General features: G+C 45.4%; 1 protein-coding gene and 1 non-coding gene across 2 annotated transcripts in view; both read right to left on the reverse strand.

Moving 5' to 3' along the window:
* MYT1 (myelin transcription factor 1) overlaps nucleotides 1–2,946 on the reverse strand; it is a 175,328-nt gene extending 172,382 nt beyond the window's left edge. The window contains exon 1 of the mRNA XM_053391721.1: nucleotides 2,804–2,946. Within this exon, the coding sequence (XP_053247696.1) occupies nucleotides 2,804–2,879 (76 nt within the window). The 5' untranslated portion in view covers nucleotides 2,880–2,946. The remainder of the gene's footprint in view (nucleotides 1–2,803) is intronic.
* Nucleotides 2,947–9,653: 6,707 nt separating this feature from the next.
* TRNAK-UUU (transfer RNA lysine (anticodon UUU)) lies at nucleotides 9,654–9,722 on the reverse strand. The gene has a single exon. It is a non-coding gene; the product is annotated as a tRNA-Lys (tRNA).
* Between the last annotated feature and the right edge of the window lie 8,258 nt (nucleotides 9,723–17,980).

Consider the following 17,980-nt stretch of genomic DNA (forward strand, 5'->3'; position numbering starts at 1 on the left):
TGGGACTTTAACATGCGGGAGTTTAACTCTGGCTGGATCATGCCCAACATGTACCTGCACAGACTCATAGAAATCTACCATAAAAGCAGGCATCAAGGTGGTGGAAGAAAGAAGAGTGAATAGTAAGAAGCAGGATGCCTGCTGCCTTTGGCTCCACACTCAGATTATGGCGATAATTTCAGACTGTTCATGTGTTGGCTCTCTCTGTGCCAATTCACAGACTGTGGCCCAGCAGAAAGACTGGGTGATTTTTCTCCCAAGCTATTGGGGCCCAGTCTGTGCATCATAATGGCCATAGATTTGAGGGCACCAGACAGACTTGCTGTAGGCTTGCTTATTCATTCAAGAGCATCAAATGTCAAAGCTGTTTCTGGGGACAGTATTACTTTTGACTGCAGGTGGGCAGTTCTCTCTATCTCACCCTGCACCTCACAAAATGCCACCTTGAACACATGGATAAGAATTCTGCCTAGCCTTCTTCCTCACATTTGTTTTCCTGTGTTCATTCAGAGACGCTTTTTGTGTCTGATGAGCAATCATTCAAAGATGCCATTTGATTCTGATGAATCTATAAGTGTGGCCACATAGCAGTTGCCCCATGAGTAGCTACAGTGAATGCAGTAGTTTGATATATGGGTAATTCCTGCAGCATGGTATGTTTCTAGGCTATCACTGCTTCCAAAAATGTCTCCATGCATAGAAGAACTGTTGTGTTGTCTGTTACATGGGACATCCTTGCGGGGAGGGGTGCTAAATTCAGGAATTGTCCAAAAGCACTGTCCTAATCTTCACTCATCATTGTAAATTCTAAAACCAGGGATAATGGCCACATTCAGGATCTGAGTGAATGACCAGTTCAGCACTCAGAGATGGACAGCTCCTTTCTGAATTACACCACAATTTCCTAAATGAAATCTCTCAAGAGTTTGGAACTGAAAACCAGATGCTGTTAGCAGGCAAAGCAAGTACAGTCCTTGATGAGGCTGCAGTAATCTACTTTTATTTCTCAATAGTTAATATTTCTGTTCCAGGAATTTCTGAAATTATATCTACTATTTCATTAGTAACACTGGCAGAAAACCTTTGGGGAAAAGCTTGCGGATTTTCTTTAAAACTGAGTGGTAAGAAATGATCCCATGATCCATATCTTGAATATTATTTTTATTAGAAAATGAGCTGTAAAAAATGGTGTGTTTGCATGATTATCCGCAAAGAATAAAAACAATGTGCATGCATTTAAAGAGAAGAATTCTAAAGTGTATTAAATTTAAAAAATTTGAAATAAATCAGAGTGGTTTTTATTTCCACCTAGATGTGAAAGGAGACTGCAGAAGTAGAAGAGTCATTACAAAAAATAAAATAAAAAATAAAATTGAAATAAATGTTTTGGCCTTTGTGAAGATCGCTGTAATTAAAAGAACAATGACTTTCTGCAGAGCCAGACATACAACTGTGAAGCTGCCATGGTGCTTCTTAGAAACTCTTTTGTCATTTAGGCCTCAAACTTAATGCATTTGAAATTGGGTACCAACTTCTCTGCTTACCAGCTGGAAGAATGGAGGAGCAGGCTGGTGGGGAGGGGGGTCAAAATGGGGGAAAGAGAGGCAAGATTGTCCCTTATTTCTTTGTGGACAAGAAAACCGCCCTGTGCAGATGGGCAGACTTTCCTTAATGCCTCAGACGGCAATTAAGAACGCTTTGCCAAGAAGAAATAGCCCCGCATTAATATTGTATATGGAACAGCTGAAGGGCTGGAGTACATTCTGCCCAGCAAAGGCCCCTAGCAGATGGAACAACAAGACAGAAGGGAGGGGAAGGAGAGGGGGGGAGAACCCATTTAATAACCCCCTTCTCTGAGATGTATACAATCACTCCCTTGGAGTAAAAAGTTCTTTGTCTACAAGAAATTTACAGTTGGAAGCTGATCTTTTTAATCTGATGATTTCCCTCCTCCCAAAAGCTGCCAACTTTTTTTGTTTTTTAAATTTCCTTTTCAAATGATCTGCCTGGAAACCCCAAAGCTTCTCCTGTGCTGTTGATTGCCCAGGCAATCCTTCCCCATTCAAAAACCCACCGATCCTTATACACATTGTTTTAACTAGCGCTGAACAGGTTTCTTCCTGTTGAACTTTCAACAAGTTTACAATGGAAGGGTTTCACATTCTGGCACTACAAGAAAGGAAGGAGGAGGTAATAAGGAAACAGAAATTACCGAGAAACACATTAGTTTCCCACTTTGATTTTACATAAATAACATTTGCAGAACAGAACGTAAAGCCAAAATTAAGAGTAAAGATTCAGTCACTGGAGGCTGCAATGAAAACTTAGCTTCCTAGTTCCTTCCCATTTAGCTTCCTAGTTCCTTCCCTCCTTTTCAAAATTCTTTACAAGGTAAGAATCTTCATTTTGTACATGCAGTTCATTATTTGCTTCCTTCTCCACCAGTCACAAAACATGATGGGTACAGTTTTGAGTTGGCAGGCTGCAGTTCAGATCATGTCAAAACTTAAGCACCATTCCACCTCCCCACCCCGCCGAGAAAACAAACCCAGGTTCTGATTTTTAATTCGGGCTTGATCTCCTTGGCTAATTGACATCTTGTTGATCTACACACAGATTAATCCCCACGCCCAGCTAAAAGACACAAAGCGAGTCCCAGAAGTTGCTGTGTGGGGATCAACTTGCGCAGGGCAAGGCAACAGATCCGTCAGTGAACGGCAGCAACACTACAGGAAAAAGCAAACAATAAACAGAAGAAGCCCAGAAAAAGTTAAAGATACATCTTTGTTTGTTTAACACGCACCTAGGAATGTTCCACACAGCTTCATTCTTGCTTTCTTTTTTTTCCTGAGCACTATTTCCCTTGGAACAACAAGCATGAAAGCCAAGCACAACTGTTCAAGTCACACGCGCGGATACTTTCATTTCAAAAAAAGTTACAGTCCAGAGCAAAAACTTATGCATCTCGGAGGGCCTCCGAGGAAGGGAGGCCAGCCAATGGGAGCCTCCCAAGCTGCTAATTGCAAATCAAGGCAGCCAACAAAGCAGCCAATCGGGGGCCGGGCCGTTCCTGGGTGCACGCAGCTATTGAGACGGGAAACAATAGAACTGAGCTGAATGAAACTGAATGGGGAAGCAGACGCGGCTGCATGTTGACAGCAGCAGTGGCTCTCCGCAAACTCTTCTGCAAAGCGAAGGGCTGTCGCTCAGTGGCAGAGCATCTGGTCTGCATGCCCAAGTGGAGTCTTTGGTTCCTGTAGGTAGGGCTGGGGCTGCCCCCGCCCCCGCCTGAATCCCCGGACAGCTGCTGCCAATCAGTGCAGACAGGCTAGATGGATCAGTGGTACAAGGCTTGGTACAGGGTTATACAGTGGTACCTCGGGTTACATACGCTTCAGGTTACATACGCTTCAGGTTACACACTCCACTAAACCAGAAATAGTGCTTCAGGTTAAGAACTTTGCTTCAGGATAAGAACAGAAAGCGGGCTCCGGCAGCGCGGCGGCAGCAGGAGGCCCCATTAGCTAAAGTGGTGCTTCAGGTTAAGAACAGTTTCAGGTTAAGTACGGACCTCCGGAACGAATTAAGTACTTAACCCGAGGTACCACTGTATGCTCCAGAAAGCACTTAAGCTGGTATTTGTGTGGTCATGGCAGCAATATCAGCCGATGCTGATGCTGCAAGCTATAGTGCAAGCTACCTAAGTAGTTATATTCATATTTAAATCGAATACAACCATGCATACAGCAATGGTTGCAATTAAAATTGCTGGCGATCTTCACCTGAAATCAGAAGAGTTTTGTAGACTCCAGATTAGGCAGAAGCTTCCATTCAGAAATAGTCCCGCCACAACTGTCCCCCCCCCCCAGTTTGTGTTGCCACAGAACTCCAGTTTGGGACTTAATTTTTGTATGCCTATCAAGACCCAGCTGATCTTGTCAGCAAAATGAAAAAAGAAAACAACCGCTGGTTTTGTATTCAACATAGCACTAAAGCGCTGATTCTGTTAGCACAAAGATTTCTCCTTTTACAGTGGAAGATTCTCCCCTTTTCTGCCCCCATCCACCCCCTATATCTGTTTAGGGTTGGCAGGGAGGTTGGTACAGTGCGTCTCCACCCTCATCATCCAGCCCAGACACTGGGGTCCTGCTCTGAGGGCCTAGAGGCAGTTCCCTCAGTACGAGAAGTGAAGTTACAGGGAACCAACAACAAACAAACCTAAGGTCACATAAAGCATACTCAAAGCAGCTACTACTATGCCATAAGATCCACTGTCCTGTAATATCACACATGAGCTTTAACTACTGTTGAAGCCCAGGACGGCGAAAGAAGGCCAATATTCCGGAAATCCTTGTCTTAGACCATGTGCAAGGATTCTTTGGAACTGTAACAAGCTTTCATGTGGATTGTTTGGGCCTTATGAACAGACATTACACGGATGGACCTTATGCATGAACTGACTAGAGAGTGATCTGATCCACTGGGTCTTCTGCTTTGTTCGTTTGTTGAACTTTATGAGTTACCTCCGTTGAAATTTATGATTTGATATATGAATTTAATATCTTATTTATCTAAGAACACAGCCATTTACGTCTCGTGTCTTTATTAAGTTATAGGGAACCAGGCAGAGGGCCTTCTTGGTGGTGGTGCCCTCCCTGTTGAATGCTCGTGTCAAGGAGAGAAAGAAATGCACAACTGTTAGAAGACATCTGAAGGCAGCCCTGAATCAGGAAGTTGTTAATGTTTGGTGTTTTGCTGTGTTTTTATTATGTTGGAAGTCGCCCAGATAGACTGGGGCAACCCAGTCAGATGGGCAGGGAATCATCACCATCATCACCACCACCACAATCATCTAGTGTTCCTCCTGGTGCCCTTCCCTTCCCACTACCTCACCCTTCCTCTTTCCAGAAAGGAGAAGCAACACACCTGAAGGAGGGCAGGTAAGCACCACTCCATCTATGACTGCAAGGTGAGACAGAAAGTTTGAGCTGGGTCTGCTTGAAAACACACCACCAACACCACCGGAGGTTAAAACAGATTTAAGGCACTGCAAGATAGAAGCCTTTGCTGCTGCCTTAAAACTGTCAAAGAGTCCTGCTAGCACATCTCTCTACCAGGTGCACCTCTAAAGGGAGGTTCATTGTCTCTTGGGACCTGGTTTTAGGGGTGTAGGGACTTCAAGCAGCAACAAGAAACTTAAATCTGTGCTTGCAAAGTGCAGACTTCAGAGCTGGTCCTGCCATTAGGCAGAGTGAGGCAGCTTCCTCAGGTGGCAGAAGATTGGAAGCACCACCAAGGTTCAGGAGGGCAGAGCTGTAGCTGCCACAGAGTCTGTGGGGTACCCACTAAGACAGTCTGCTTCCCCCAAGCACAAGGAAGGACACTGTCCCATTGCCAGTGTTTGGTTTTTGTCAAGGAACACAACACGAAACATAACAAATATCAGGTAGTTCCACTTGGGTGTTACATGCAGATGTTGAGGGGAGGTTATAGCATAAAAAGGTCCTTGAGAAGTCCACATTTCATGAAGGCCAAAGAACCATGAAGACCATTCACAGCAGTGCAAGTAACAATGCCCCACCATACAGCATGCAGATGTTCTGGGTTTACTAGTCATTCGGAGACTCTCAAATGATGCATATATTTTTTTCTGTGTTGGTCAGGCTCCAAATGTTTTTGTACCATAATGATAACTGCAAACCTTGAAGCATCTTCCATTTTGGGATGATGGATAACCCGAATGCAGCCAGTGCCCATTTCCACTGCCCATGTTGAAGGGAGACTCTGTACCATCTTGTCCTCGTCTCAGATAGCAAAATGTCTTAGGCTGGCCCTTGCAAACTCCAGCTACTAGAACAACAATAAATCGAGTCCCAGGAGTGAAAAATATATAATATTTTCTGTGACTTTCCTCCTGACTGCTGAGTACTCATGGTGGGGGGAGTGAAGGGTCTTATAATAAATCATTCTCTTAGGAGTGAATTATTATAAGAGTTGTACCTTAACTCATAGGCTGCAATCAATGTTTGTGAATAATAGCCACACACGTTTAGCACTCAAATCTTTTATTATTTCTGTATGCTGCAGGGGTGGGGCAGCCACTTTTGGGGGGGAAGTCTGGGTTCAGAAGGGACACGGGTGGCACTGTGGGTTAAACCACAGAGCCTAGGACTTGCCGATCAGAAGGTTGGTGGTTTGAATCCCTGCGATGGGGTGAGCTCCCGTTGCTCGGTCCCTGCCCCTGCCAACCTAGCAGTTCAAAAGCATATCAAAGTGCAAGTAGTTAAATAGGTTCCGCTCCGGCGGGAAGTTAAACAGCGTTTCCGTGCACTGCTCTAGTTCTCCAGAAGCAGCTTAGTCATGCTGGCCACATGACCCGGAAGCTGTACGCCGGCTCCCTTGGCCAATAAAGCGAGATGAGCGCCACAACCCCAGAGTCGTCCGTGACCAGACCTAACGGTCAGGAGTCCCTTTACCTTTACCTGGGTTCAGAACTAGACAGACCTCTGCAGGGGCTGCTAACCCGGCAATCACCTGATGGTATATGATGAGCCCAATCCCTGCTGGAAGCAGTGTAGTTTACAGAGCAGAGGTTTTGCATACAGGAAGTCCATGGGCCAATCCCTAGCTTCTCCCCACTCTCTCTCTCTTTTTTTACTTTAGGTAGGCAGGCAAGCAAGACAGCTGCCTGGGACCTTGAAGAACTCTTGCCACCCAAAACAGCCAGTACAAGCCATGGGCAACCCAATGGACAGGCTCAGAACATTGCAACTCTACACTATCCCTGAAGTATCTCAAAAGTTCCCTAGCAACAGTTCAGCTCAGCCCAGCCTTCTTGCTGAATATGGCCTTCTTGTTTTGCATCGCAAGGCTTTGTTTACAGTGGAAGGGGCATCTATTGTGGCCACCAACTAAAAAGCAGAGGGCAGCTTTCTCTCCTGAAGGACAGATGGCAACACTCCAACTTGGGGGGGTGGTGTGTGGAGAAAGAATTGGCTCTGGGTCAGAAAAGGAGTTCCTGCTAGCAAGGTGGCACTACAGTCTAGTAGTATATTTATTTAGGGGAAAGTTAGGCTCATTCATCAGGTCAGGAGGGGACTTTCAACTGCAGTGACTTTTAGAGTTGGATGCTGCAAAGAGGAAAGGAGAAGAAGAAGAAGAAGAAGAAGAAGAAGAAGAAGAAGAAGAAGAAGAAGAAGAAGAGATATATCTCTTCCTTTTGACTGTCCTTTGGCTTAGGGGTACAGCTTGTCTTGGGGGCAGAGAGATCACGTTACACAAAAGCCCATTTGTGATCCTGTGGGCTCTGGAACACAACTCCTGTGTACAAGGAAGGGAACTGGCTTCTGTCCTTGCGGAGTAAAATGTGTCGGAGGCCCACCCACACCCCCTGTGTAATTTGGGTGGGAGGGTGAATGCAAACCGAAGGATAAAAATCTGCAGTTTGAGGGACAGGTGGTGACTGTAGTCAGGGCCAGACACAAAGCTGATATTAACTGAAGGGGAATTTATTCCAGCAGGCCTTGGCTATGCATTTTCTTTGGTTGGAGTTTGGAAGAAAGGTCAGCCCCCACCCCTCCAGAAAAAAAAAGGAGGGTCAAGAGGCTAATTCACTCTTTTTGTACACAAGTCTTCCACTGAGCTCTTTGTCAAATGCATTCTCAACTTCTTAATCCTGATATGTTTTTGAAAGTAGGAGGTTTAGGAAGAAAACAGCTTTGCTGATGTTGTTTCTTAAATCTTTAAGTGCGCTTTCTCTCCCCCTCTCCCACACATATTCATATCATCCTCTATTAGCAAAGGATGGGGAAAGTCGAATGAAAATCCTTGAATGACACAATTAGGATTATGTTTGGTATCAGTGCTGGAGCTGCCGCGATGCCAGACGGGTGCGAGTAAGTGGCAGGCCTGTCGATGGCAGAAAGATGTTGAGCGTGTTTCAAGAGTTGCTGTGAGTATTCCAGAGTTCAAGAGGTACAGGAGCTAGAAACTAGCAAGGAAAATTCTTGAGACTGATGTGTGGATGGCTGCCCTGATGCCCTCAGTAGATTGCTGCAGAATGACAGAAGAACATAAGCGTAAATGGTACTTAACATCTAACGAATTGTCTAAAAGGTCTAAGAAGGTTCCTAATAATTGCTGGAGGTGCAAACAGGTAGTTGGTTATTTTTCAATGGGGGGGGCGGACTTGCAAGAAAGCCAGGGTATCTTGGGGAAATGATAACATGACAAGATAAAAAATATGTTAAAAGTGAGTATATAAAAAAGGCCCAAAGCATTTCTGTTAGGGATTATAGGGGCAGAAATCCTGCCCCCCGAAATCTTAAAGTTGTTTATGTATGTAACAACAGCAGCTAGGATTCTATATGTGCAGAAACAAACTCCTCTTTCTGCCGTTCGTTAATTTTTTTTGTCATCATCCCCTGCAAATTTATTCCCTTGGGGGAATATAATCCCCAAGTTATATTCAATCATCCTTTTATTCATCTATTTTCATATATCTATATTTTAAAAACTGCAGGTTATTACAATAGTCCTGCCAATGCTTTTATCTATTTGCAATTTGTTTGTAAATATTCAATATACCATTTCCATTCCTTTATGAAAAAATTGTTATCCTGGTTTCGTATTCTTCCAGTAAGTTTTACCATTTCTACATAATCCGTAATTTGTTGTATCCATTCTTTATTCGTCGCAATTCCTTCATCTTTCCATTTTTGGGCAAATAACATTCTCGCAGCTGTGGATGCATACATAAATAAATTTCTATTCTGACTAGGTAGTCCTACACCTATAATTCCCAGAAGAAAAGCTTCTGGGTTGTTGATATTGTTTTTTTTTTAAAGAAATGTTAACTTAAGCATCTTTTTCAATTCATTATATATCATTTCCCAGTATGCTTTTACCTGATTAAAAGATCACCACATGTGACCAAAGGTGACTTCTTTCTCTTTTTTCTCGCCAGAGTGGTGCATGCTCTAGTTATCTCCCACTTGGACTACTGCAATACGCTCTACGTGGGGCTACCTTTGAAGGTGACCCGGAAACTGCAATTAATCCAGAATGCGGCAGCTAGACTGGGGACTGGGGGTGGCCGCCGAGACCACATAACACTGGTCCTGAGAGATCTGCATTGGCTCCCAGTACGTTTCTGAGCACAATTCAAAGTGTTGGTGCTGACCTTTAAAGCCCTAAACAGCCTCGGTCCTGTATACCTGAAGGAACATCTCCACCCCCATCGTTCTGCCCAGATGCTGACGTCCAGCGCTGAGGGCCTTCTGGCGGTTCCCTCATTGCGAGAAGTGAGGCTACAAGAAACCAGACAGAGGGCCTTCTCGGTAGTGGCGCCCGCCCTGTGGAACGCCCTCCCATCAGGTGTCAAGGAAATAAGCAGCTATCTTATCTATAAAAGACATCTGAAGGCAGCCCTGTTTAGGGAAGTTTTTAATATTTAATGCTGTATTGTTTTTAACATTTGATTGGGAGCCACCCAGAGTGGCTGGGGGAACTCAGCCAGATGGGCGGGGTATAAATAATAAATTATTATTATTATTATTATTATTATTATTATTATTATTATTAAACATAGAATCATAGAGTTGAGAGGGAACCTGAGGGTCATCTAGTCCAACCCCTCCAATGCAAGAATCTTTTGCCCAACATGGGGCTCGAACCCACGACCTTGAGATTAAAAGTCTCATGCTCTACTGACTGAGCTATGCTCCCTTTTCTCACACCACAAGCAAATCAGGATGAAGGCTCATTGAAGCCTGGACATAGTCTAGCCTCCATGTAAGCTTCATGCAAGCAAATCAGGATGAATTCTCAATGAACAGTCCATCTGGAGGAGCCCAGTCCTGGTGACTGAAGTCACATACTAGCTCAGCTCGAGTATAGGCAGACCTAACATAAATACCCCAAAATGTTGGTGAGGAGGAGATGCAATCACTTCTGCAGAATGAAAGCTCACATCTGAGCAATTGTAAATCCCATGTTTAAATGCCAGTGGAACTTCCTTTGTGAAAAAACAAAAAAACTCTTCATTGTGCTGCACTCCCCTGTTGAAGATGAGAGGTGGCGTTGTGAAGGGCTTCATGCTTGGAAAATGACTATAACAATTATATTGCAATTGAAAACTTTTGTTCTTCTCCCATCTTCAGCCTCCTGGGGCTTTAATGGAAGGCAGTTAAGTACCTCTTCTCTCCTCCCTGTTCCTGCAACCAAAGTGGCCAGACATTCTGCAAGGTCACTTAGCACCTCCACTTAGCGCATGCTTCTCATGCATGGGGGAGATTTCAAATTGACGTGCATCTAGGGGAAAAAACAAACCACACACACACACACACACACACACACACGGGGACGAGTCTGACTTTTTATAATATTCACCACCTCTGAGAAAGGGAAGGAGGAAATACATGGAGAACAAAGGGAATGGAGAGTCCTGCATTTCATGGATGGAGACTCAGAAGTTGGCAAGATTCAAAAAGGAAGCCAACCATTTGGAGAAAAGGAAGAACCAGCATGGTGTACTGTGTAGAGGTTTAGACCTGGAGTGTGTGCGTATCCATTAAATCATAAGAACATAAGATGAGCTGTGCTGGATCATGCCAGGGTCCCACCCACCCAGTCCAGCATTCTGCTTTCACAGTGATGAGGTGCCTATGGGAAGGTTGGGGCAGGACCCAAGAACAAGAGGGGGAAGGGAGAGAGAGACACTTTCCCAGCAACTGGCAGTCAGAGGAATAATAATAATAATAATAATAATAATAATAATAATAATAATAATTTATTGTTTATACCCTGCCCATCTGGCTAGGTTTCCCCAGCCACTCTGGGCGGCTTCCAACAAAACACTAAAATACAATAACCTATCAAACATTAAAAGCTTCCCTAAACAGGGCTGCCTTCAGATGTCTTCTGAATGTCAGGTAGATGTTTATCTCTTTGACATCTGATGGGAGGGCGTTCCACAGGGAGGGCACCACTACCGAGAAGGCCCTCTGCCTGGTTCCCTGTAACTTGGCTTCTCACAGTGAGGGAACCGCCAGAAGGCCCTCGGAGCTGGAGCTTAGTGTCTGGGCAGAACGATGGGGGTGGAGACGCTCCTTCAGGTATACTGGACCGAGGCCGTTTAGGGCTTTAAAGGTCAGCACCAACACTTTGAATTGTGCTCAGAAACATACTGGGAGCCAGTGTAGGTCTTTCAAGACCGGTGTTATAAGGCCTCTCCTCTTCTTGGAGTGGAGGGGTTGTGAGTGGGAGCGGCTTCCTGCAGCAGCAGGGAGGCGTATTCGGCTCCCTGCTTCTGATTTGTCCTGCTGCCACGACCAAGCCCTTCAGCCGGCCAATAGGGCTGGCTGGTGAGCAGGGTTAGCTGCATTTAAGCAGCCGCAGCAGCGCCCTGTCCCCAGTCTGTTCCTGCTTGCATCGGATCTGCGTATTGACCTTGCTATGGACTTCGGTTGGTTGCCTTGGTTGCCCAAGGGGCCTGGTAGGACTTTTTTATCTATTTGGCAAATTGGCACCAGCCTCTTGGTTTTTTTGCCTACCTCGTAGCAACTCATCACAACTTTCTGGTATTGGCGGTTATGCAGTGGGATATGTATGCTGAGTTGGAGGATTGGGTATGCGCCATCATCTACTCCTCCTCTTTTGGGTATTCTGTTAAAGGAATCTGGCGGTCGTGGATCCTGTCCGATGCCCTGCTGGTGGCTAGGGCCATGGCACGACCCCCGGTGATGTCATGGGAAGCTTCCAGTTGTATTTGCATCAAGAAGCTCCTCCCACTGGTTGCTAACCTGAAATGACTCCCTGCTGAGCAGGGTGGAGTCATGTATTGCTGTTTTATCCAATGCCTAAGCCAATACTAGGGACGCGGGTGGCGCTGTGGGTTAAATCACAGAGCCTAGGACTTGCCGATCAGAAGGTCAGCGGTTTGAATCCCTGTGACGGGGTGAGCTCCCGTTGCTCAGTTCCTGCTCCTGCCAACCTAGCAGTTTGAAAGCACGTCCAAGTGCAAGTAGATAAATAGGTACCGCTCCGGCGGGAAGGTAAACAGCGTTTCTGTGCGCTGCTCTGGTTCGCCAGAAGCGGCTTAGTCATGCTGGCCACATGGCCTGGAAGCTGTACACCGGATCTCTCGGCCAATAAAGCGAGATGAGCGCCACAACCCCAGAGTCGGCCACGACTGGACCTAATGGTGAAGGGTCCCTTTACCTTTACCTTTTAAGCCAATACTACTCACATGCTGTAACCAATAAAGTTGTGGCCTTATTTTGCCCATTAACTATAAATAATGTGTCTTTGTGTCTTATTATGCGGGTGGCGGGTCCTCAACTCACAACACCTTCAGCATTGAAGATGGAAGACTGTGGTCAGTAGCCACAGATAGGCTTATCCACCATGAATTTGTCTTATCCTCAAGTTTGACAGGGCTTCTTCCACATTTCAAACCAAGGTCTTTCCCACCTGGATATGTTGAACCTGGGACCTTCTACATGCAAAGCATTTGCTCTTCCATTGAGTTGCAGCCCTCCCTCATTGATCAAGGCAGGTTAATCCCTTCTAGACCCCAACTCTTGTCTGCCAGTATCCGTTCCTGATCCCGAGGAGTGAGCTTTCAAATCCACTGATTGAGAGCATCCAATCCGATAGCGCTGACCCATCACACTGTTTGCTGCCTCGCAGAAACAAAGGAGGTTGCTTTGAGAAGCAGGAATTAATTGCTGCTTTGATCAGCTCTGATAAACTTCTGAAGTGCTGTGTTTTAAGGCCTGGGTATCATTTTTGAGAAGGCAGGAATCCTGAGTATATGGCAATAGATTGTTGTTGTTTAGTCGTTTAGTTGTGTTCGACTCTTTATGACCCCATGGACCAGAGCACACCAGGCACTCCTATCTTCCACTGCCTCCCGCAGTTTGGTCAAACTCATGTTGGTAGCTTCGAGAACACTGTCCAACCATCTCGTCCTCTGTCGCCCCCTTCTCCTTCTGCCCTCCATCTTTCCCAACATCAGGGTCTTTTCCAGGGAGTCTTCTCTTCTCATGAGGTGGCCAAAGATAGCCCAGGCTTTCCACAACTTTATGCCCCCCAGATGTTTTGGGCAACAACTTCTATCAGCCTCAGTCAGCATGGAGCTGTCACCCCAAACATCTGATGAGCACAAGGTTGGGCAAGTTTGAGGAGGTCTGATGTGAGCAAAATTTGATCAGGTTGGAACCACAAAAAGCAATTCCTCCTCCATCTCTAACTGTAACTTGTAGCCACCGATAGCCTTGCACGCCACAGATTTGTCAAATCTCCCTTTACAGCCTCTTACATTTTTTTGTCCATAATCACATCTTGCAGTAGCTGCATTTATTATGGATGGTGTGTGCCTATATTTTTATTGTCATGATTTAGTTCTCAGAAGTATTAAAAATCCAAGGGATTTTCTGCATCCCAGATGATGTATTTATGACTTCGGCCAAATCAATCGATACATGATATTCACTTGCATTAGAGACCTGTTTCTCAACGCTGCATTAAAAAAATTAAAAGCTATCGAAACAATGCATCTAGGTAGCCATGATTACAATGTGGTCTCAGTAAGTTTATTTTGGGATGTCTATAATGAGCTGAGCCAAAAATGGACCGGAGCCCTACCTTGAAATGGATATTGATAAACAGGAGATTAGAAGGTAATGGTGAGTAGGTTAACAGACTGTCCTTCTTCCAGGGAAACTCTGAGATTTGTGGCTCTGGGAGAGGGGTTTCCTCACAATTCCCAGCACCCTTAACAAACTACAGCTCCCAGAATTCTTTGGGGGGGAGCCATGACTGTTTAAAGTGGTACCATAGTGCTTTAAATGTATGGGCAGAATGCAGCCTACATAAGAAACCTGTTCTCTGCAGAATCCTTTGCATATTGGTTAACATCTCCAGACTCATTCACAAAACCAATGCAATATATGCACAATCTCATATGGGCAGACTCAAGGCACGTTTTTCCCCCTTTTTAACCAACACAAGGCTACTTTTTCCTTCCAGACTTACTATTAGTGCCTTCATTTAATTCTCTCCCTTTCTCAGATCCTTCTCCCCACCCCCACCCCGCCGCTCATTACTTTACACTAAAAAATATAGAGCAATAACAAGTCCAGGCTGTTGAGTTCAACCTGATAGGCACTGTCAAAGCTGTCAGAGGGTGGTGACAATAAACATTTCAGCTGCCTATCAATTTTGCCGCAATAAAAAAAGTCTTGACCCTGAAAAAATCGGGTTCTGCCATAATGAATGCTTTGTCTCCAAATATTTGCATTTTAGCTGACAAGGCTCACTTTCTGCTTTTTCTTTTTTTTAAAAAAATACAGTCATAAACAATCTGCCTTAAAAACTAGATTGCTAAGAACTCAGACGAGGAATGAGTGTTATCTTTCATCCCTGCTACGTTTTCCTCCTCCAGCCGCTTCTCATCCAACTCTATATCCAGGATATTTCACACATTATTTCTTGTGATGCATATGACAGGATCATCCATGTATCTTTGGATGGATGGACGGATGGAGGGAGGGGATCTCCAGAGGCAATTGACTAAGTCCTCTCCCTTTCCCCGCCATCATTTTGCCAGACGTGCTGTTGCTGGGTGAGGTGCAGACTCTCCGATCTCTAATCGGAGGAGGGAGAAAGGTTGTTTTCTGCTGCTCCAGAGAAGCGGACACGGAGCAATGGATCCAAACTGCAGGAAAGAAGATTCCACCTAAACATTAGGAAGAACTTCCTGACAGTAAGAGCTGTTCAACAGTGGAATTTGCTGCCAAGGAGTGTGGTGGAGTCTCCTTCTTTGGAGGTCTTTAAGCAGAGGCTTGACAACCATATGTCAGGAGTGCTCTGATGGTGTTTCCTGCTTGGCAGGGGGTTGGACTCGATGGCCCTTGCGGTCTCTTCCAACTCTATGATTCTATGATAATCCCCGGAAATCTCATCCAGCTACTCCTCTGGCTTTTGAGATTCCACCTGGCTTTTCACACGTTCTTGCAAACATGAGGGCCGGAAGCTCTTCAAAAAGCTGGAAAATGCATGGCAGATGATGCTCTCCTGTTGTTTTGTGGCCAGTCTCTTTAATGTGGGTTCCTGTCTTTTGCCAATCACCCTAATTTCATTTAAGCAACAGTGCAGAGTAGGTGAAAGAGAATTCTAACACCCGGGACCAATCAGTCCAACAGGGAAACAGTCCTACTTGGCCTGAGAGCAACCGGTAACACCTACACTGTCATGGAATTCTACTCAATATTGATCCAGAGTAGATTCCAATGTATAGTTAGCAGAGTAAAAACTTAAACACATTGCAGGATTCAAAAAAAATAGACCAGAGGCAATTAATTTCATCCAGCAGAGCTTTACTGCTACTGAAGGCAAATGAGCATCATGGTCACAGATCCAATACATTCAGGATTGGCACTGTCCATAAGAAATCCAGTTACAGCAGACTTAAACTTACAATAACTTATAATAAGTCTAAACCTTAACACTAAGCATACTACAGTGGTACCTCTGGTTACGAACTTAATTCGTTCCAGAGGTCTGTTCTTAACCCGAACCCATTCTTACTCTGAGGCGCACTTTCGCTAATGGGGCCTCCCGCTGCAGTCGCATCACTGGCGCATGACTTCGGCTTGCATCCCGGGGCAAAGTTCGCAACCAGGAGACCTACTTCCGGGTTAGCGGAGCTCGTTACCTGAAGTGTTCATAAGGAGGACGGTACGTAACCCGAGGTTCCACTGTATGTACAGAACACCACACCAGAAGGAAAAGAAAGAGAAAGAGAAAGTGAAACCCAGGTTCCTTCTGGCCTTATTATGATAGTCAGCATGACCTTGACTGAAAAAGATAAGAGAACCAGTTTAAGCCAGCTGTACTCAGCTTCTCGGAAGGAATAACCCAAACATCATGAACCTTCTGCTTGTTTCTTTCACACAGAGAAGCTTCCAGAACCCTCTTGAATTAATTAGAACAGGAAAGATCTCTACACATCACATCAATACTTTCTGCACTAAGGAATGCAAACTGCCTCCTCTAGGATGGGAAGCTGGTAGTTGTGAAGATCTCCACCCCTTAGACCAGCTGGTATGCTGGTGTGGTGTGCACATGCAAGCTCTCTCTATCGCCTCCCACTGGAAATGGCCCCAGTGCCTCCCTCTTCCCCATCCCTCCTACTCAAGCTTGGGATGATGGGGAGTGTTTATTCCTGAAGAAAAGGATGGCAATTCATACACAAGCCCACACACAGTTGTCACACACACATGTGCACACACCAAGGACTCAGCTACACTAGTTGTTTTTTTGAAAAAGTGTTTTGACTGTATTACAACACTATGGCACAAGATGCCATAGTGTTAATAACAACAACAACAATGTCAGGCAATGGTGTGAAGATGAGGACTGGGGAATGCATTCTATACAGACCAGCTTCTCTCAGATGGAGAGCTGGAGGTGGAAGAGTCGCCCCCGCCCCGTGTCCACAGCGTGTTCAGAGAGAGAGAGGGAAGCTGAACAGCTTAGGGAGGAGTTACCCAGCTATGAAGCTTAGGGAGGAGTTACCCAGCTATGAGATAATGACAAGCGAACCAGAAGGGAAGGGGCAACTAATTGAGATGCCACTTGAGAGTGTGGGGGACGCCCCCTCACCACAGACTCGGAGGTCCGAATGTATCAGAGAGCAAAGGAGTCAGAGAGAGGAGGGAGTTGCCTAAAATGCTGCGGAAGTCAGAAGGAGGATTTAGAGTGGCCAACTAGCCACCCTTGCAGAGCGCTGTGTATTTGTGCTCGCAACATGATGCTGTAATAAAAGGCCTATAAATATATCAACTGCTCGTTAATTCTTATCTGTGAATTTACCAAAGGGAGAGTAGGACTCTCTATGCCTGACAAACAACAATAACAACAAAATTATTTGTACCCCACCCATCTGACTGGGTTGCCCCAGCCACTCTGGGCGGCTTCCAACATATATAAGAACATAAAGGTAAAGGTAAAGGGACCCCTGACCATTAGGTCCAGTTGTGTCCGACTCTGGGGTTGCGTCTCTCATCTCGCTTTATTGGCTGAGGGAGCCAGCTTCCGGGTCATGTGGCCAGCATGACAAAGCCGCTTCTGGCGAACCAGAGCAGCGCACGGAAATGCTGTTTACCTTCCCACTTGGAGCAGTACCTATTTATCTACTTGCACTTTGACGTGCTTTTGAACGGCTAGGTTGGCAGGAGCAGGGACCGAGCAACGGGAGCTCACTCTGTCGCGGGGATTCGAACTGCTGACCTTCTGATCGGCAAGTCCTAGGCTCTGTGGTTTAACCCACAGTGCCACCCGTGTCCCCCCAATATAAGAAGATAAGAAAACATTAAACATTAAAAAAAAACTTCCCTATACAGGGCTACCTTCAGATGTCTTCTAAAGGCTGTACAGTGGTACCTCAGGTTACATACGCTTCAGGTTACAGACTCCGCTAACCCAAACATAGTGCTTCAGGTTAAGAACTTTGCTTCAGAATGAGAACAGAAATTGTGCTCCGGCGGTGCGGCAGCAGCGGGAGGCCCCATTAGCTAAAGTGGTGCTTCAGGTTAAGAACAGTTTCAGGTTAAGAACGGACCTCCGGAACGAATTAAGTACTTAACCCGAGGTACCACTATATAGTAATAATAATAATATAATAATAATTTATTATATATACCACGCCCATCTGGCTGGGTTTCCCCAGCCACTCTGGGCGGCTTCCAACAAAGTATTAAAATACAGTAGTCTGTTAAACATTAAAAGCTTCCCTAAAGAGGGCTGCCTTCAGATGTCTTCTAAAAGTCTGGTAGTTGTTTTTCTCTTTGACATCTGGTGGGAGGGTATTCCACAGGGCAGGCGCCACTACTGAGAAGGCCCTCTGTCTGGTTCCCTCTAACCTCACTTCTCACAGTGAGGGAACCGCCAGAAGGCCCTCGGCACTGGACCTCAG

Source organism: Podarcis raffonei, chromosome 6, assembly GCF_027172205.1.
Source record: "Podarcis raffonei isolate rPodRaf1 chromosome 6, rPodRaf1.pri, whole genome shotgun sequence".
Classification (NCBI taxonomy): Eukaryota; Metazoa; Chordata; class Lepidosauria; order Squamata; family Lacertidae; genus Podarcis; species Podarcis raffonei.